The sequence below is a fragment of the Sinocyclocheilus anshuiensis genome, unplaced genomic scaffold (assembly GCF_001515605.1).
Source record: "Sinocyclocheilus anshuiensis isolate Anshui unplaced genomic scaffold, SAMN03320099.WGS_v1.1 scaffold42, whole genome shotgun sequence".
In the NCBI taxonomy this organism is placed as follows: Eukaryota; Metazoa; Chordata; class Actinopteri; order Cypriniformes; family Cyprinidae; genus Sinocyclocheilus; species Sinocyclocheilus anshuiensis.
The window spans coordinates 1,795,625-1,817,511 of NW_015546057.1; the positions used below are offsets into that span (position 1 = coordinate 1,795,625).

General features: G+C 39.4%; 1 protein-coding gene across 1 annotated transcript in view; it reads left to right on the top strand.

The window, feature by feature from the left end:
- The window catches only part of ptprga (protein tyrosine phosphatase receptor type Ga), a 302,816-nt gene that overhangs the window by 57,946 nt on the left and 222,983 nt on the right, over window positions 1-21,887 (top strand). Inside the window, exon 2 of the mRNA XM_016500550.1 lies at window positions 11,891-11,983. Coding sequence (XP_016356036.1) covers window positions 11,891-11,983 — 93 coding nt within the window. The remainder of the gene's footprint in view (window positions 1-11,890; window positions 11,984-21,887) is intronic.

Consider the following 21,887-nt stretch of genomic DNA (forward strand, 5'->3'; position numbering starts at 1 on the left):
AAAAAATGTATCAAATAAGAACAAATATGTGTCACTGGGTCAAAATAAACTTAATTCAAAGCATAAACTCACTTCATTTTGATGCATTTTTTAGACAGCAAGACTTTATATCTTATGTCATTTTGCTTTTTAAGTAAATGTATTTGTTTTAAGAATGTTTAGGTATTTGTACTAGACAACAAGCAAGAAAATTGTTATTTTCAGTGTTTAAAGGAATAGTTCAATTAAAAATGATAATTCTGTCATCATTTAGTCACTCTCATTTTGTTCCAAACCAGTATGAACACAAAAGAAGATATTTTGAAGAACCAAATAATGTTGGTTCCCATTGACTTCCATTGTTTTTTTTTTTTTTTTTTTTTTTTGCTCACACCAATTCTTATATTCATAAACACTAGCTTTCTCACTCTCTCTGGGTAATCAGATCACAAAGGAAACTCGTGTAGCCCAGGGACTGTTGTTTTTTAGTGAACTTTGGCTGCGTGTGTATGTAATGAAATTCTCCGGTGCAGCATACAGGACTAATGAAGCCAGCAGAAAGCATAATGCAGTGCCTGATAGACTCCAAGGAGTTCTGGGCAAACTACGAGAGAAAGCTAGAGAGAGAGCGAGAGAGTAAGAGGTACCGAGAGTGTTCCTGGCATTCGGTAGGAACCTCGAGGGACTGAACTCCATGGCCGGTTCTAGCTTTTGTATGCAAATAGAAGTGAGGGAAGTAGAGACCTATTTCGAGGTCTCGTCTTTTTCTCTCTCGTTTCCTGTGGGCCCGAGTTCCATGCCCGAACGTCCTGCCCCGAGGCGCCCCCTTTTCCACACACTTCGAACACAAACACACGTCCACTGGAGCGGCGCCAGCGTCTCCTCCCAGTCACAGCCACGGGAAGCAGTTTTCTCATTCTCTTTCCTCACAGTGACTGACTGCTGTCTAATCGAGGCTCTTGCAGTTCGCTCCGCCGGTGTCTTTAGCATTCTTAATGCCCCGCTATGAGTGTGAGGGTTTGCTAATCACAAACAGGTGCAAAAATGATTAAGCACCTCCTATCCTGCTTGTATACAGTGTGTGATTCGCTCACACACGCATATGACCCCCATTTATCAATTAAATAGGTTTTGGATGTTCATTTTGCAAATGTTCTTCTGTTTATAGAGAGCAATAGGATCTACAGTAGTATGTGCATTTGAACTGTGTTTAAAAATGGATGCATTTGTGAGGATCTTCTTAAGTTGGATTAGCTGTGACAGGAAATTACCCTAAAAATACAAAATATATATCATACATATGGAGCTGGTTATGTAATACAAATGTCAAAATATGTGTGCACATCCAAAACCTAAATTGGGCTCAGGTGCAGGATAACAAAACAAGAATTACGAAAAAAGATGGATGGTATTGTGTCTGATGAAGACTTGACTTGTCAAAACATTGCACTGTTTTTGTAAATAAACTTCCTGGTGCTGTAATTTCAGTCTGCAGACATGAAAAACAATGCGAGCTTGCTTTCACATGTCATTACATTACAAAATGTGTTAGTGTTAGAACACAATTCATAATACTACATAAGTGTATTGTAAGCATTGTAATAGCTAGCATTAGCATAAACTGGTCAGTCCATTCAAAATTAGTTGTGTGTTCTGACTGAATAAAATACGCAATACATGAATCACAGAAATTCCATTATAATGGTTTTGACAGAGACAATTACTTTCTGAAAGGACTCTGAAAAACATAAACTGGATTAATAACTCGTGTTTATAGCGCACATTCTGTTTTATCTGAAACAGATGAATGTGAATCTGGAAACATTTTATTAAGTTGGTTGTTGTGCTTTTCACTAAAGTTTGTAAAGATTAATTCTGTATAGCGTTTGAAATGTTTGAAATGACGTACCACCCAAACTAAACCTAACCGCCAGTGTTAGAAAAGCAAACTTGAGATAAAAATGCATTTGATGAACCAACCATGACATTTTAGCTTGCATCTGCAAGTATTTGAGCGACTTGTGTTGAACAGGTATAGCATCAGAGCGCTCTACATCGCAAGTGCAATGCTGTACCAGGTGCGCTACCAAGCAAGTTTACTGTATTAGAAAAGCCATACATATGGAGCTGGTTATGTGATGCAAATATCAAAATGTATTTGTGTTCACATTTATTTGTAAATCATGTACTATGGTAAGTGTTTTGAGGTTACACATATAAACATAATATAGTGAAAAGAAATTAATTTTTAAGTCAAGTCAGTTCAAGTCACCTTTATTTATATAACGCTTTTAACAATACAGATTGTGTCAAAGCAACTGTACAGCATTAATTAAGAAAATATTGTGTCAATAATGCAAAATGATAATAGTAGACACTCAATTTTCAGTTAAAGGCCGTTCATCAATAGGGCCTTTCGCACTGCTTTAGTTCCAGAACTAAATGTACAGTACTAAAGTACTGGGACGATTTTGCGCAAACTATTTCCCAGTACCAATTAAAGGGTTGCATTCGCACCGACAGTGTGTACTGAGAAGTGACGTAAGCCGGTCGACAGCGACGTCATTTGTGCGCGGCGTTCAACAACAGAAACAAAGAAGAACAACATTAACGATAGGAGGATGGAGGACACTGTGATCGGAGCTGTGTTTTTGTTGTGTCTCGCGGGTTTCACAATAATGGACATGGAAAGTCGATGTATACATAAAGCAATTGAAAGAACAGAAAGGAGGACTAAGAATCTCCAACGGCAACTGGCAGTGCTACATTTGCTACAAGTGCCTGCACTTCAGCGTCCGTCCATCTATCGCTGTTCTCCATACTTGCGAAATAAGTTGACACAATGTTTACAGTATGTTTACACGGCGTTTTAAATCATGGCGGGTGAGGGTGTTTTCGTACGCGTTTGGCCAATCACTGTTTACTTACGTCACGGGTAGTACCAGTTGTGCTGGTTAGACCCTGCTCCAGAGTAGGAGCTAATTTGGTTCTCGAAAAAGGCAGTCCGGTACTAAAACCGCACCCAGTTCCGTCGGTGTGAAAACGCCAAAAAGTGGGTAGTTCCACAATTAGCTCTGGTACTATGAAAAGGTTTCCGCGGTGCGAAAGGCCCTATTGAATTCAGTGATGTCATCATCCAGCTCAGTTCAGTTTAAATAGTGTCTGTGCAATCAAGTCGACGATATCGCTGGAAATTAAGTGTCCCCAACTAAGCAAGCTAGAGGCGACAGCGGCAAGGAACCAAAACTCCATTGGGGACAGAATGGAGAAAAAAAAAAAAACTTGGGAGAAACCAGGTTCAGTCGGGGGGCCAGTTCACCTCTGACCAGGCGAAACCAGCAGTTCAAATCCAGGCTGCAGCAAAGTTACATTGTGCAGAGGACTCAACTGGTTCCTGTGGTCTTGTCCCGGTGACCGTCTAGGAGACAAGGTCCTCACTGGGGATCTGTCTTTGTGGCTCATCTAGTTGTCTTGATCTCCGCTGACATTCAGGGCTGTAGAAGTTCTCTCTAGGTGCTGATCTACCATCTGGGCTTTTAAAAAGCTAAGCGATAATCTGCCCCCGTAATCATAATTTGTGTGGAAAGGAATACAAGTTTTTGGTATTTTACTACCACTAGTGTTCATTTCAACTGGAAGCTGCAGTGAATTTTATGTCGGCTTATATACGTAGGCACAGGCAAGTTGTTCCAATGGACCCACGTTGTTCCTTATTGTGTCAGATAGACCCTGAGCAAATTTGTTAGATCCTGTCGACAATAAAAGAAATGTTGGATCCTTCTTGAGGGGGGCAACTGCCATTTGTGATGTATGGGAATGCTAACAGCTGGCTTTCTCCAGGTACTATAGGCTTAATTTTTACTGCCCCAATAATGGATATGCTGAAGAACTGTGCTTCTAATGCGTTGGCCAATCATTCATGTCATGTTTTTAACCTAACTGGTCAAGGAGTTGACAGTACACTGTTCACTTTTGTTATAAATGGCTTTTGCCATCAGTATGGCTGGATGCTGCTTTTGGAGACCAAAGACAGTCTAGTTCATCTCTCTTTCTCTCCCCGTGGACTATCTTAAAGGACAACCATCATTACTTCAAATTATGTTATTATGTCTAACAGTGTCGCCTGGCACTGCCAGCACCATTTTTTCTTTCTCTCTCTCACTGTCTCTCCCCCTTTCTCATTCTCTCATTCCCTATTTGACACACACAGTCACACACTGCTTGTCAGCTGCTTAGGCGCCTTCCGATTTAATAACACTCCGTTTCTCTCAGTCTCCTTCTTTCTCGCTCTTTTGGACTCAGTGCTCCATAAACAATAGACCTCCTGTCTTGTCCTTGAAGTCAGTAAGATAGCTGCTTAGCCACAGGACTCTGATGTAGACATAACAAACGCTACAAAGGCTGATGTCTCGATTCCTCAAAGCCTTTGTCCTGTTAGATTTACAGTGTGACATGTTTTTAATCACAGAATGGATGGGACGCAAATTCCCTCACCAGCGTTTGACGACTCTACAGGCATTGATATTGAAATGCGTACAAGACACAGGAGAGTTTTGCACACTCGATGCAAACGTGTAACCTCTCTTCACAGCTGTGGGAATTGAACCACGGCAGGCTGAAGCAGCTGTCCGCTGTCGGCTGTTGGCCTTGCTATGTGGCATCTGTTATGGATATTTCTTCTCATGTGCCTTGACCTTCAAGCCTCTCTTGAAGAGAAATAAAAGGACCTGTTCTCCGTTTCACTTCCTTGCATTCCTTTATTTTCTCCGTCTGTCTCAACAGAGATAAAAGCACACCAATACGCCTTTCAACCTACACCGTGATGGTGCTGAAGCCTTATCTGGCCCAAGAAAAAAGTGTTTCTTAACTGAAAAAGGGTCGCTGCTTCTATTAAATATGTTATTTTTGAATCAGCAACCACCAGCATCTGCCAGTTGTTCCAACCCGTGTAATGAAGGTCTCTGGTAAGGTCCTAGAGATCTAGTAATGTAAAAATATATGTCTCCTTCCTTTTTTTTAATGACACACAGTCAGTTACCTCATTGTTTGGCTCTCAAAATGGTGAAAACGTGAGGTTCTTTGAGAGTGGTACCATTTTGGTTAAAAGGCGTAATAGAGATCCCAGCACTCAGCTGATACTATACTCAAAGTGAAGTCAATTACATTAAAGAAAGCTGATCCTGTCTCAAATATTGCATTAATTCCACACAAAATGTACATTGTGTGCTTTTTAATTAATTTTGCTAAAAAGAGTTTGACTTCTCAGTGCCAGAAGTTGTACATTATCAATTTTTCATAGTTGTAATTTGCATCCAAATGAAGCCAAATATTTGGATTAAGTTACAAGAGGATTAATGTTGACTGAGATTTTAAATCTATACTGTACATCAGTGTTATACTAGTTGCCGCAGATTAATCTTGCAACTATAAAATTTTGAGTCAGTTCTTCTAACAAGTGCCATGGTTTTTTGAACATCAAACCATGTACTGTATGGTCAAGCTTTTCCTGATTGGCATTAGAAGTGGAGCATGGGTAAAGGGGTTGAAGCCTTATGTTTTTCTGATGCTCACAACTTGCCCTAATCTGTGTTTCTTCCATCTTTCCTAGTGTGTTCTCGCTGTATTTGCTGCCCTCTCAGATTTCTAGACAGATTTAGGCGACAAATGTTGCTCCATGTGTGTAAAAGCATGTGCATCTTTGCATGGGACGGTGGGGTAATATGTGTCCTGGATATGCCCACAGGGTGAATGCCCTTCAGGAGAGACCGGAGGAGAATACTAATGAGTCCATTAGGACACACATACACATGCTGACCCTCCTGTCCAAAAAGACAAAAGCAAAATCAAGGTTAAGTGCATGAATGTGAATGCCTGATGTGCATTTCAATGAAGTTGGAACAAACTTGAAATTCAAAACTATCTAACCGAAACAATTAAGCATGAGAACAGCTTTTCCCCTTAGGCTGAAGTCACCATTAATAACTGAACATTAATAACTGAATGGCAATCAGAATTGAATAGTGGACACTTACAGCACTACTTCTTTTTTTTTTTCTAGAACCCTAAATGCCTACATACTAGTTATACAGTTCTATATTTTACCTAATTATATTGTATTTATTCTGTTTAATTTTAAACACAGTGGCGCCAAAAATTATTTGGCCATTTAATCAATACTCCAAAATAGCAATAAGAGTACGGCTGTATGATTTTGAGCACCTCCGATAATATTGAGAGTATTTTAGTTTTAGCATGAGTTTTTCGTATTTGTTTCTGGATTTAGAAGCCTCCAGGTATAATACAAGTGATGACATTGTTAGCTTAAAAGCTAGCATACTTTCACAAGCAAATCTCTGTTATTACTATTAAAGGTGGTACAATGGATGGGACTTTATTAATATTTTCATTATCTAGTCAGTTTTCCAAGGATTCATACTGCTATCGCCAGTGTGATTATTCACTTTTCTAACATACTAGCCTCTGCATAGCCTAAATGAATTGACAAATAATGTGTCCATGGTATCCATTTCGTTCTACATTAATTCATTTTTTAAACTATGACCCACAACATGTGCATCTTACTTTCCTTTAAGGTCTCAAATTTAAATATGTCTGAATTATCTGCACAACTTTTATTGATCACCAATGGCAGTTAGCATAGTGAGCTAGGTTTCATTCAAAATAAACTTTTTTGACACACACTTTCATTAAGCGATGATTGGCCCATCCTCGGCAAAAGCAATCTCAAAGTGGCAGTTAGACGACACTGCATGGCTCTTCCGAGACTTGTCTCATTGAGAGTTCCGGAATCCGCGTTTGAAAATGAAGCCCTCATAACTCTCCTCATTCTGTCGTTGTTTCTGTGGAGGCAGCCTGACAAAAATGTCAACTCCCAATATCTTCCTCATAAAACTCTGCAGCTCTAATAGAGGGATGTAAATCAATTACGTCAGAATTCATTTAGAAGAGCCAGGCTAGATGGAACCCCTGGCGCCGGAGATTTGATCACAGAAGGCAAGTGTACACTGCCATCGACTCGCAGTTGATTCTAGATTTTGAAAGATTGTGCTTTAAGCCGATGTTGCTTGTTTTTGAACAATATGACATTCTTTTGGTGTGTGTGTGATGTTAACCGAGCCTCATGCATTCTCTTCATCATGTGTGTGTGTGTCTGTGTGTACAAAGGCTCTTTGTGCATATTGCGTTGAATTGATGCTGATTGATTTCGACAGGGTCTGGAGGATAGGGGATTGTGTGTGTGTGGTGTGTGTGTGTGTGCGTGTGTGTACGAGTTTGTGTGTTGACATCTGTGCTTGGTGTGGTGTGTGTTTGTAATCTGGCTATGAGTTGTTGTTTTTCCATTGGTGGTTGGTCGTTCTTGGTATCTCTTGGTAACGTTATCTCTCTCTGTCTCTCTCTCTCTCTCTCTCTCTCTCTGTTCCCCTCTCCTGCTCTTAAAGCAGGGCAAGAGACTGAGTTTTCGCCATCTCAGTACCCAAAGCAGGGGCAGAGGGTGTCAAACTCATTTTTTGTTTTTAGCTTGCCCCATGTACCACAGAAATGAAGCAATCAGAATGTGTGTGTGAGACTAAGCTCTATCATACTTGTCAGTGTGTGCACTTCACTGGACATGTTCCCTTTCTTTTAAGTGCCTTCATCTCTGAATGTGTGTGTGTTTCTAAACCATACTGTCAGGATGAAATTGCTGGAAAATGCCTCTTGAAGTAAGGAAAGTTTGAGCGAAATCATTTGGGATACTCAAAAGGAAAATAGTTCATAAACATACATGTAAATATTGTTTTTAAGTCTAAAAATAAAAATCAATCAATCAATCAATCAATCTTTCCTTTTGCTTTGACCATTGTCAGTGTTGTCTAATGCACCAATGCATTGAGCTCTATGAGGCAAAGCATTAAACTATAACTATGCATGCATGTTAACAAGTTTAACAAACCCTGTTTGCCATTGTGTCGAAACATATTTGAATTGCAGACTAAATTATATGACATATTACATATTAGAAAATGAGGATAGACTGGTTTTATCATTATATTGAGTGACACAGTGACAGGCCTATAATGACATTCTTAGAATAATTACACACATTAGATATCACATACAGCATAAATAGTTAAGCAGTAAAATCACCCTTCACATGCTAACTTTAAGGTTTGTGTTTGGACGATTTGGCAAAAAAATTAAATCTCGATTTTTTTTTTCCAGAATGTTTGACCGATTCTCGATTTTTTACGATTTTAACTAGTCAACTTAAAAATGTAACTACAACATGATTCAAGTAACTTTTTCTTTGTTAACCATCTAGTTAAAAAATATATATATTTCAAGTGCACCACACATGGTCAACAATGTAAATGTTAAACAAATCAGTTGTCAAATATCTTTGCAGAAAAGATGCATGAACTACAACTACATCTTGTACAAACTTGTCTTATACATATTATATGTTCAGAAACAATATGAGGAAAATGCTTTTAAAAAATCTCAAAAGTCAAGGTAATTCAAATTCAAAATGACTGAAGTTATAACACCAGTAGACTATTATTAACTATAAATGTTCTGTAAAAACAACAGCAGCTTTCAGCCTGTCACCATGATGCAAACATGAAATGTCAGACATACAGTAGGCTAGTAGTTCTTCACAAGTTTTTTATTCGATTGTGCTGCTTTTCCATTGTTATGTCTATGTAAACATGGACGCGTTTGACTGTTGGACTCGCGTCCCTTGCAGCGTCTCACGTGTGAAACGGCATTCTAAAAATGCGGCGCTCAAATTAAAACAAGTTCACTCCCATCTTCTTGCATTTTTTTCCTATTCCACTGCCCGCATCTTTGTCAACGCAAAAGTGCATTCTGTGTGAATGTCGCCTAGCGATATGAGTGCATCACACGTGAGCGGTTCATCACGTTCGCCGACATGCGGTCGGATCATTATTTTCTCTTTACTGTTATAATTGGCATATTGTCAAAGTGTCTAATTCTAACATTTGGTAATATTTCTATTCAAAATTTTGATTTCTCGATTTATAAAAAATAAAATCATGGCAAAACATTAAATTTGAATTAATCGATAAAATCTGAAAAATCGCCAAGCCCTAGTTTGGGTTCGTCTGTATATGGTATGTCCCAATTCATATAGCTTGATTTACATACTTGCGCACTGCGCATCTGAAAACAGTCCCACACAAGAAGATAAGTCATCTGTGAAGTGTCTTTTTCCACCATCTGGCCGAATGGTCTTGAGCACAGTAGCATTTCCAGTAGTTTCAGTATGGTGCGATTACAAACAACTCTATGGATGTATGTCTCAGCACAGTTAGCTAACCACACTCAGAACAGGCAAACCATGATGGAACTGCTAGTGACTCATGACTGGTCATGTACATTCTAATTCTGATTTATCAGCACCACAATGGAAAAAAGAAAGTGCAACCACGTTATTGAGCCCAGATCAGTAGAAAAGAGCAGTAACCAGTCAGCTGGTTGGTGAATAAGGCCCGGCCTTAAGGAAAAGCTTTTAAAACCCATTACAGTTTATTAAGCTTGGTTAATTGGTAGCTCAGTGGAAGAGGCTTGATTGACCATACCAATAATTTTAGTTTAGGTTATGTTTTTCCAACTTGTGCAAATTACCTTTTCCCATCCACTCTCTAAACTTTCCATTTCTCTTGCTAGAATGTATCTACACGATGTTGGGTTGAAACATGGTGCTTCTCTTTGATTGAATGTTGAGTGACATTCGACAAGGTGCTGTTGCCCAATTATTTGGTTGTTTAAAGCATGCATGCTCATTGTTGAAGACATCTGGAGGAGAGAAAATAAGGCCCGGGGTACAGTGATGTGTAGGCGCAGGTGTTTGTTGAGTGACGTAGGAGCTGGTATTGACCAAAGGCCAAAAAACAAACATTGGCTCTTCTTGAAACAAGTGACCATGTGAGTAAACAGCCAGAACTGGGTATGGGAACGTAGACAGGTTTGGAAGAGATCTCTGAAAGACAGAAATGAAGAAAGCAAGCCTCTAGAAGAGGTCGACTCAGCTGCTGATGTATTGACTCCTCAGAGCAGCCAAAGGAGCATCCCAGGTCTCTCCGAGTTACTCCCAGGAAGTAAGTTTTGAGTGTTGGAGAGAGGGAGACAGCTTCACTGATGGATGGACAGGGACAAAGGGAGGGAGGCAGTGACTGACGGAAAGAGAAAGAGCATGAGTGACATATCAGGAGGATAGTGACTAAGCCCGGCATGATGCATTGCATAATTACATTTTCTGTTCAAAGAGTATCGGCAATCAATAATGTAATTCATAGACAAGCCATAGCATACCCTCTCATTGGCATTCACCACCATGCCCGAGCCACTATCCTGAAGAATTAGAGCAGCGAGGAGCAGAAGGCAGTTTGTCATTGAAACAAAAAGTCACCCATTGTTCATATCAGAATATACTTACCCAGCATGCTCGGAGAGAGAGAGGGGCCTTGTAAATTGCATTATATTTTGAGTGATGGCTTTTAGGCAGTGTGTCCTTGTTACCGTAGTGTGGTCAGCACATTGGCAGGCTTGTGGAAACAACGTGGCTCAATTCTCGTTAACATCTTGCCATGGTTTTAGTCCTTTTAGTGCTTTCTTCAGCTATTCTCTTCCTTCCCTTCTAGTGACTCTTTTTTTGGGGTCAGTCTAGATCTAAAATGGCACTCACCCCCAAGTCCTGCCACAGTGCGTTTGGACGACAGCTGTAAGGCTGTTCTCACGTCGTCTCTTCACCTTCCAGTGCATCCCCGACATCCCGTAGCCAGGTGCCGAGGGGTCGAGATCGCCTCTGATAAACTCACACAGAGGCCACAGGGTGCTGGGATGTGTGCCATCCTTCCTAACCCCTCCAGCCCATGCTGCAAGTCGGAACAAATTCTCATTCAACCCAGACACATCTCTGGCATCCTTGGCGACCGAGAGGTTTGGGTTTTTAAGCTAATCTAAGCTCCCCAATCCTCCGGTGTTGTATTCTCACAGCTAATATGAGCCTTAGAACCCTGAGCAAGTAGGCGAAGGGGTCTGGAACTCCTGCTGGGTTGAGTCTAGATTAGTTCGGCCTACCGGTGGGACACAGCTGGTCTTGGTGTCTCTGATGGAGCGGTGGAACAGCTCACCCTCTCTGGCTGCCAGCGCCCTGTCCGCAGCCTCTTTGACTCGGCACTTAGCGCTTTAGCCTTCCTCTCACCAGCCAATCAGGCCTTGTTTATTTATTTAGCCCCTCATACATGTTTAATGAGGGAGGGGGAAACTGATCCCAGAGCAGACAGGCTGTAAATACCGCTGTGTGGGGGGGCTGTTTTTCTCTCTAATGGAGTGGGGTTTTTTTTAGCCAGATTGGTTTATACAGGATTTAATGGCTTGGTTCAGCCAGAGATCGCAGGCTGGTGCATTACTGTGTGAGGTTGTATCTTGTGATTTGTTTTTGTGCCTCGAGTTGTGAGCTGTAGTTTGACCCTCATGATTTGTATGTTTGTGTACTCGTGTGGGTCTCTATATGAAGATTGATTTTTCAATGGCTGATCCCAATACAGAAAACTAGATAGAACGGTGTAGGGTAATAAAATTGAGTTAAAATATATACACTAAAATAAAACATTTTAGACAATATTTGCTCAATTTAGTAAAAAAAATGTCTAGAGATACAAGAACAGAACTTCTTTCGGCAGATTTTGGATATGAAACCAAGTGTAACAAAGATTTTAATATTAATCAGCCAAATGGGAATGGCTGTTTTGGGAAATAAGACATGAAATTATGAGCAGAAGATTTAGGAACTGGATCAGAAAGACAGATGCAGATTCACATTGTCCACATGACCATCTCAGCACATAATCTAAAACTATGTCTCATTATTTTTCCGTTTCAGCATTGGCTGAAGAGAACAAAGCGGAACATCATGACCGGCCAATCGGTGACAGGCACCGCAGAGCGGCCGAAGAGTCCTACTGGGCCTACTCAGGTGAGCAAACTACACTCGCACATACATAGAGACACTTCCGAAAGAGGAACATTTCAATTTCTCTCTTTCAAAAGCCATTGTGTTCTGCTACCACTAAAACACAGGAACTGCCTCTGATAGACAGCTGGTCTTTCATCCAGAGCTGTCCACCTCACCCCCAGAGGCCTCGCCTTAGGGTCTCCCCTGGCTTTTGCTTTCATGAATGCTTTACTGTTGAGAAAGTGACTCATGTTGTCCCTCTGAGCCATATTTGCAGAAGAATAGCATTAATCTTTAACTGTGCCACCAAGCCTGCGGCAACCAATGATATTTATTTAATTTATTTAAATGCTTCCCCTTTTCCCTGCCGTGGTTTTCTCGTGTTTGCCAGCGTGACGGTTGGCCCTCTTGCACAGATGTGGCCTACAACAAACACTCAGGTGCCTGCACTTCTGTGATCTAGTGGTCTTTATTGTACATTATCCACCATTTAATGCCCTGCTAATGTGTTGAAGCATCTTTCAGAGGAGCATTTCTTTGTGGAGAGTCAATGCATTCAATGCCATAGTAGTGTCGGTAGTAAAGGCTTTTTATATTAGGCATTATGTGTAGAATTAAAGTATGCTGATATACTCTATTCAATTCCCTACTGAAAAGAGCTTGCAAAGATTGTAGTGTTAGAAGTCACAACCTCTGTGTGTGTGTGTGTGTGTGTGTGTGTGTGTGTGTATGTGTGTGCATATATTAGCACATCAAAGACACCTTCAGTCAAAGGATCTTGATGTTTTAGTGTTTTTATACATCTATTTTCAAGTGATAATTACACAGTCTAACATTTGAATACTTCCTGCAGGCTGACATTTGTCATCATTCTCTAGTGCACACGTTTGGATGTCTATGTTGGCATTGTCTGCCTGTGTCAGGGAAGCAAATTTGAAACTAGCTTGCTAAGCTGTAAGCTAATGTAGAAAGCCAGCTACGTAAAAGCTAGCTACTAAAAAATAGTGAGCAACCCAAAGAAAAAGCATTAAAAAAGATGGTTTCACTTTATTTTGATGGTCAATTGTCTTGTAATTGAGTATCAAATGGGACTACCGTATGTGTTTGTCTGAGAAAAGGAAGATCTTGAAGAACATTGGCTTGTGTCGTGTAGCCCAGCATTTCGGTCATTGAGAGGATTTCTTATGATAATGCCTTATTGCTTAGTACAGAACTGTAGGCCTATGTTAAAAGCTTTGCATTATTCCCATCAACCCCTGCTGTCCGGAGACAGGAGATGCTTTGTGCGCTTCGGTCAGGGGTTTGATGGGGTGGGTCACTGGGGCATCTGTGGCTGCTCCCACAGTTGCTGTGTAGTTTGCCCGCTGTGTACGCGAGTCATCTTTGACATCAACCTGTGCAGAGGAAGGGAGAGAGAGCATGCTATTTTTAGTCAGTCATGGATGGTAATGCAGCCAAGTCTGTCACAAGTAGATGCAATTAGTACATCCTAATTAGCAAGTAAGTTTTAATCAGTAACCTGGTGAAAAGAAGAGAACATGATGCCACATTATGAGGAAACTAGATTATTCATTAATACACAACAATTAATAATTATTACTCTTCAAGAACCGACAACCCCCTGCAGTGACATTCAAGTCAATGAAATGCCACTCATTGTTTTGTTCTTTATCGATTAATTTATTCAAAGATTGATTAAAGAGCAATTTGTGTATAGTAACTTGGATACACCTCTTCTATGATGAGCATGTTTTCAATTTCAGGATTAAAATTTTGGGGAAAGATACAAAAAGACAATTATGATTATGTCAAGGTCAGTAAGTCTAAAACCTAATGATATTTATAAAATAATAAATCAGGATATTCATATATATACTGTATATATATTAAATACATATGTGCATACAAGGTTTTTCTTTAAACCAATTCATTAAACGCTTAGTTCAGGTCAGTTATTACACCAATATTACTGCAGTCAATAACAACATTTAGCACTCAAGAGTTATTTAGAAAGCCCTTGGTTACTGGATTTAGTCAGTACTCTGGATACTCTATAAATACCAGTATATCTCTATTTTTTTTTCGTATCGACTTTTCATATCGGCATGTTTTATATCCCTAGTTCAGACGATCTTACAAATCCCTGTTTTGCTAATGGCAATGTGTTTTTATAAACACAAATCAATAAAACTGTAGACATGGATTCAGAGTCAGTGTGTGTTCCTGAGTCAAATCCGCCTTCAGGTTTTTTTATGCACATCAAGAGTCCTAGAGTATGCTAAGCAGGGACGTGCACAGACATTTTGAGGGGCAGGGGCTCAAGTCAGAAAAGGGCACTTCTCATATTTATTTAATTTTTTTTCTAAATAAAACATTAAATATATTAGGGGTGTGCAATATTGACAAAAATATCTCAATATTTTCTGGGATTTTAACGATAATTAGACGATATTTTGCTGAGTGTGTTATTGTGCTGATATCTAAAGGACTACCGTGGACAGCTGACTCTTTAAGTTTTTGATATTCTGCATATTCTGTGTGGTGATCAGTTCACAGCAGTGATAGAAATGAATCTTTTCCAATAAGTTTAAATAGATTTTTTACCCTTTATGGGCATTTTTACCTTTATAAAGTCATTTTTTCTAAAAGTCATCTTTTCAGTCGAATTCTTAAATTGAATCAGTCAATTAGAATAATAAGTCATTTGGGCTGTTACCAAGCAAATGAAATCAGTATTGACAAAATTAATATTTGCAATGCAGATAAAACACAGAAGCTGCATTAGAAGTGGCATTTACACACTGTTTAATGCAGGACATGAATGTATTCAACCTGCAGTTACAAATGCATTAATACTGTTTTGTTATTAATACTGATATTGAAATTATATATAAAAAAAAAAAATAGAAAATACTTTTAACTGTGAAACTAAAGCTGCCAGTAGGTGGCAGCAAGTCACTGTTAATAAGTGAGTCATTGCGACTGAACCGAATCATTTAAACGGTTGATTCATTTAGGAACGAAACACCGTCATGTTGCTCAGAGACGCAAATTGGAATTGTATTTGTTGGCGAAATAGAGCAAAAGCAGTCAATATTGCGTCTATTGTGTCTTAATATTAAATTCTTGTTTATTGAACTGCTGTATAAAATCAATATCACATTTGTAATCATGCTGCTTTTTGGTGGAAAAAAACATCATTCTTCACGTGTTACTGATTAACTATATGACATGATATAAATATATACATTTCTGCCCCGATATCTTGAATTTTGTGATTATTCTAAATGCATTTTCATAAACTGAATCATGCAGCGAAAGAACACACACTGGTCTAACCTGCTAAACTTTAGCTAACTTGCATGGCAGCTCTCATGAGTCATGGGCTGCGTTTACACTTGGCATTAACATGCGATCACCATGATCCGATCAAGCAGATCGGATCATCAGTCAATCAGAACAGGGCGCATTTACACTTGGCAACATCAATTGACTTTTCTATCTAGATAACCGATCAGATCTGTCTTTCCCGCGCAATATTTAAATAAGTCTGCAGAGAAAAGCATTTTCAGTCACGGGACATTTTATAAATCAAAGATAAGTGTAGGAGTTTAACTAGCGCTCCACATGGGTGTTCTCTGTCTTTTTTTCTGACAGTTCGCGAGAGAGGGGGCGGCGTTTTGCGTGATGTCGACCTGCGAATGCAGACACGATGGCTGGATTGCGTTTACATTACACTGAGATCCGATCACAATGCGTCCTCGTCTACCTCTGGACCAGGACACGCTGATCGGATAACATTCCGATCAGAAGTGCATTTACACTTGTCTTTTCAAAGTGTATGTGGACAACATCCGGATACAGGTCGCATGTTAATGCCAAGTGTAAACGCAGCCATGGATGTTAGGAAGACAAATTAACTATATTTGCCTTTTGTCATTTGGATAATTAGCTGTAAATTTGAGGCACAGGTAGCTTAGTCTTTTGTTCATCACCACTCACCTCCACAGCAAGACAAACACAACTGGAAAGGGAGGGAGGGCTTCACTTCTGCCGCTGCGGTTCTCTGTCTGTGACTGTGATGTGCCGATCAGAGTCTCAACATTTCCTGACCTGACCTGATATTTAGTTTTTTTATTTGTTTGACAGGGAAAGCTGTGCGCAAACAGTAACACACACACATATACATATATTAATTTATTTGAAAAAAAAAAAAGAATCTCCCCAGAAAAAAAGTTGACTTTCTCTTGAGGAAGAAAAAGGACATGTGCTCAAGCCCCCTTTGATGTCTATGTGTGCACGTGCCTGATGCTAAGCCTCTGTGATTGCATGGCTAGATATCAACATACACCCGTGTGTATTTATATCTCCACATGTGTTTTCTAGTGGTTATGCATTCATGTTTTCATGCATGTACTGCTCTGACTTCATCTGGTTGCTGAAAACACCTATCGCCTCTTGTGAGCAGAATGCTGTTGACGAGCACAGATGACTTTGTCCTGCAGGCAGATTTAATGAACTCGGCCGATAATCCTCACTCTGAGAGCGGCTCGCCGTCCTGTCAAGTGGCTTTACTCTGTTTGCGCCTTGCAAAGCTGCCATGCTCGTACCCTCCTGTTAGCCATCATTCTTAGCTTGCCCAGTTACAAAGCCCTTGCCGTTTTTGCATCAAGCTCCATTATCTGTTTATTTATTGCTCCCTAAAGAGCCCTGGAAATTATGCTTGATCAAACAAAACCCCTAACAACGTGTCTTAAGACTTCTCTGGGCTACTTGCGGCCCACTGGGCCAAATTTAGCTCGGGCAGTTTACACTTAAATATCGTTAGTTATTCTCATATTTCAATGTGGAATTGGTGAAATACTCCAAGGCACATTTTCTGCAGTGTTATTGTAGTCCAGTGGACATTCTTTGTGGATGTGGTTTAGGAAAGGGTTTTCATTGTTTGTCTAGCGTCTACATCAAACATAGTGAAAGTCATCATATTTCTTGAAAATTGTCATTTAGCTAGTTTTTATTGATTATACTTTGCCAAACAATCTTGCAGTGAAGTATTGTTTAATAGTCTCACCGTCAACAATAGCCTCATAATATGCTGTTAAACATACCCACAAACCGGCAGATTCAAATTTATTTGATGCGTAAATAGCACAGCGTTGAGCGATGTTAAAATCCAGTCCAAAAACCACGCAAGTGCCGTTTCGAGATACATTATGCATAGTAATTTAAAGCACTGAAGCAGTCACATATTGGCAGTGAGGCACTATTATCTTTAAAGCATCTAAATTGAAAAGCCTCTCGCAAAAAATGTGCTAGATTTGGACTGTAAACACAACAAGCATCTCTGAATGATTAATGAATGTAAAGAAGCTGCTCTCTGGCTAAGCAGAGTATCAAAAACCTTGAAACAAGATCGATATCTACTTCCAGGAACCATCAGGCATCTTGCCCCAAATGCCACACCCCAAAATACATTTTCTATATGACCGTTCTTGACAGACACTTATCAACTCTGTAAGGCAGGACTGCGGAAGCGTTATGATCACTGCATGCAAACCTCAGCCTATTCAGTGGATATTAATTTGAAATCCTTTGTGTTCTCTGCAGCACTTCCATTAATAGGTTTTAATTTAAAGGACGGAAAATACTGCTTCTTTCTTTTCATGACAACCCACATAAGGTAATTTCATCCCCAGATGCCACCTTTGAATGAACAGCTCGCAGCCAGTGTGAAGCTCTATAGAAAGTGGTTTGAAGATGGAATTTGATATGTTGCCTTTGCTGTGCCACTTCTGATTGTTAAAAAGCCATCACTTGGTAAATGCTTTCATGTCTCATGATTCACTTGCATTAGTGGAGTCCATACATTTTTCATTCAACTGAACAGTAAAATGATTCTTAAAGGCACAGTGTGCACAAAAAAAGTCTATTATTTACTCACCCTCATGTTGTTCCTAAGCTGTATGCAATAATGCAAAAATATTTTTGATACGATTACTTTTTTGTCCATTCGATGAAAGTTAATGGTATATAATTGTATTATGGACGAAAACAGTTGAATAGACCTTCAAATTATCGTCTTTTTTCATGTATCAGTCGTAGTCAAACCTCCATCTGAACGATTGTTTGTTAACAGACACGAACATCTTGTGAGTCTCCCAGATCTTCTGTTCACCTCTCCGCAGGCCTTCATCATCATCATCTACCCCCTTCCTATCATTCTCTATTAGCTCTGTGCTCAAGGCTGCCAGCTTTTGTTTAGCGAAGTTGGCAACCTGGACACAGATGTTGACCCGCTCCAGATGTTGTGCAGAGCACAGCAGGTCGACCCTCATGTTTGGTATTTACTCTTAATCAGACAGACAAAGAACTTCCTGTGGGGTGTGTGTGTTTGTGTGAATCTAATATGCAACTAGTACTGTTATGTAAGAATGTTAAAGGTGTTATATGTTATTCCCTCTATGGTTATTCCCTCTATTACTTTTAAAGAAATTAATTGTACTTTTGATAACCAGTTTAGCATACATGTCATTTCTTAATGGTGGTGGCCATGTTGAGATCACATTACCAGCAAAATAATGCTCACTTCATCTCATCAAAAACCTATTGTTTGAAATAAAATGAATCATGTGTGGCCAATATGTCAATAAATATGGTAGATCTGGTTTACAAATGGAAAATTTGTTTGTGATGCCTTCTCCACACCAGTAGGTGGCAGAATAAAGTCCAACAGCACAGCATAAAAGCTGCATTCGAAATCGCATTCTGTCTTAGTAGGTACTACATTTGATTGAGATCTTATTTTGCGACTATTGTTATAGTATATTCTTAGTAGTATATATGTGTGTAGAATGAATGGAATCCGGACATACAGCATCTGCCATGGTGTCATTGTTCTTTCATTGTTGTGTTGCTTCACTACCATTCACAAATCCTCTCCTGTGGCCTCATGGGATAGTAAAGTGTTTGTCAGATGCACACATCAGAAACTCTGAGGAAGTAGTACCTCATCTGGTTCGTTTTCTTCTAAATACTGTGAATTCTGTGAATTAACTGTTTTCACCTACTATATAGTAAGTAAATTTGGATACAGGAAAAATATTACATTTTGCCCTGTTGAAAAAAACAGCATATGCTAGTTAGGTATGTTTTGAAGCTGGGATGCTGGTTTGAGCTGGTTTAAGCTGGTCCTTTGCTGGTTTATGCTGGTCCTTAGCTGGTCATGTGCTGGTCTTAAGCTGGTCGGACCAGCTTAGGACCAGCACATGACCAGCTAAGGACCATCATAAACCAGCAAAGGACTCAAAACCAGCTCAAACCAGCATCCGAGCTTCAAAACATACCTAACCAGCATAAGCTGTTTTTTTCAACAGGGTGTTTTATAAAAAAAATTTTTTTTCTTAATTTTGAACCTCGAATTTAAAATCTGAGAAATTCTGAATGTTTTGATTTGTTATTGAGTAGAAACCGATTGTTTGTCATCTTACAACTGATTTCCAATCGGTCTATGTCTCTAGATTCTCTGCTAACTGGTGCGAAATAACTAAATGTAAATATAGACTCGCCTAAAAAACCTAATCCATTGTTTCCCGCTCTTTTTTTTTTTTTTTGACATCAGTGAACTTTCTTCTCTGACAGCTTTTGTGCTTTGAGACTCTGCAGTAAACGGGGTGCTGTGCTAACTTTTGTCATTATTTGAGTTATTTTGACAAGGGTATTTTTCATCAGTTAGACCGCTAATTAGATGACGACAGACGCACTGATGAGATAAATAAAGGCGGTGGGAAGTATTCATAATGCCCCCGTTTTCCCTCTTCTTAAAGCGGGTAATTATGGCAGGGTCTGTGGGCCGGGGGAGCTGGCAGACCCCACTACAGCTGGATGTGCTCTGAGCTAGCCAGACCAGAGCCGTCCCTGACTGAGCATGCTAATGAGAAATGCTCACCCCTCTTTCTCTCTCGATCGCTCAATCATGCTCGTTTCTCTTTTAATTCTCTGTTTTTGCTTCAACAAGAAGCAAAATCTCAGAAATATGTTTAATTTTTGAGTTTCTTGCTCTCATTCAACCGTGGTCGTTCTGTCATGCGAAGCTATGCATGCTAACTTTAGCTGATTTCCTGTTAACGTTTCTTTTTAATTCTGCCTCTTGTCCTTCTGAAAAAAGAAGCAACTTAACTTGCTTAATGCTTATTGTAAATGTTTTTCTCTGTCCAGAATTCTCTTTTAAAAGCAAGATCTTGAAAAAAGTATGAATATATACACTTACTCTCATTCAACTGTGTTAAGTCCTTGTGCCATGTTAACAATAGCTTTTGTGTGCGTGTGGGTGTAAAGGTTCTTTTTCTCAGGGTGAATCACCTGCTGCGTTCAAAAATCTGATAAATGTCTTTAAAAGTCAGTTTTACATATATTCTAAATCATAAACATCTTAAATACAGTTTCTAAATGTCTATTTAACATCTGTCAGGAAATGTCTCATAGACACATAGCATAAGCAAAAAAAATACATCTTCCAGGTGAAAACGTGCACATAAAATAGACGTTTCTGCAGCGTACACGTGCATTCAGGACACTGAGGGTCATTCCAAACAAAAGTGAGTTGCTGAACTTCAAGGAAATAAAAACTGAATAGGCCGTTGTTTTGTAGAATGACTCTCTAACATTTTTATAAAGACATTCCAGTAGTGCAAGCAAAGGCTATAGAATGCGAGAGATGAGTTGGAGGGGTGATATGATTTTATATTAATCAATAACCAGCTTTGGTTTGAATGTGCTGATCTGTTGAATCTGGCAACAGTGAGTAACATGAGATCCATTATAAGATCTGCTTTAATAAAATGAGCCTGCAGTGCGTACTGGAGAGTCCATCACAGGCCTGCACTATCACTGCCTCACGTCACTCGATGGGCCTGGTGTTATTGTACAATTTACTGCACAGCCAATAACAGTCTGTAATGGATTATGACATGGTGCAGTTTAAGTTATCCTTCCATTGTAGAACCCTGACCCAGAGGCACATTTCATCTGAGCAACGTCCCAAGGTGCACTGTATGTGTGTTTGTTTGTGTGTGTGGTGGAGGCAAGTAAGCGATTCAGATGAAGCAGTCAGGTCAGTTTGCAGTTTGATTTCAGTTTGCAGAAATCTCATCACAGGCCTGAAATCTACTCTTCCACAGAGGTACACTACGGTTCAAAAGTTTGAGGAAAGTATAAAAAAAAAAATAATGTATTTAATACCTTTATTCAGCAAGGACACATTAATTAAACACATTAAATTAAATGTTATAAAATATTTCTATTTCAAATAAATTATGTTCTCTGACACTTTCTATTCATCAAAGAATCCTGAAAAAAAATGCATCATGGTTTCAACAAAAATTGTTTTTAACATAGCAAGTCTGCCTATTACAATGGTTTCTGAAGGATCATGTGACACTGAAGCCTGGAGTAATGATGCTGAAAATTCAGCTTTACATCACAGGAATAAGTTGCATTTTAAAAAATATATTAAAGTAGAAAACGGTTATTTTAAACAGTAATAGTATTTCACAATATTACTGTTTTGCGGTGTTTAAATGAAAATAAATGTAGCCTTGGTACGCATAAGAGACTTAAAAAATGAAAACATCTTTCCAACCCCAAACTCTTAAAAGTTTATGTGTCTTTGCCTTCTAAAATGTGTCATAAAATTTTGTTTGTGTGGTTTTGCATCCTGAAACCTATACAATTTTGATTTGCAGTACAACACAAATAGCTAAATGTCAGTGGTGCCACAATTCTGTCAGGACCACTATCGTCAAAGATGATTGACAATTAGCATACAGTTTGGATTGGCGGTAGTTCCATTCTAGGCAAGAACTCCCTGCGCATCCATGCAGCCTAGCATGGATGAGAGCAGGGAGAGCAGCGATAACCCGCCAAAACA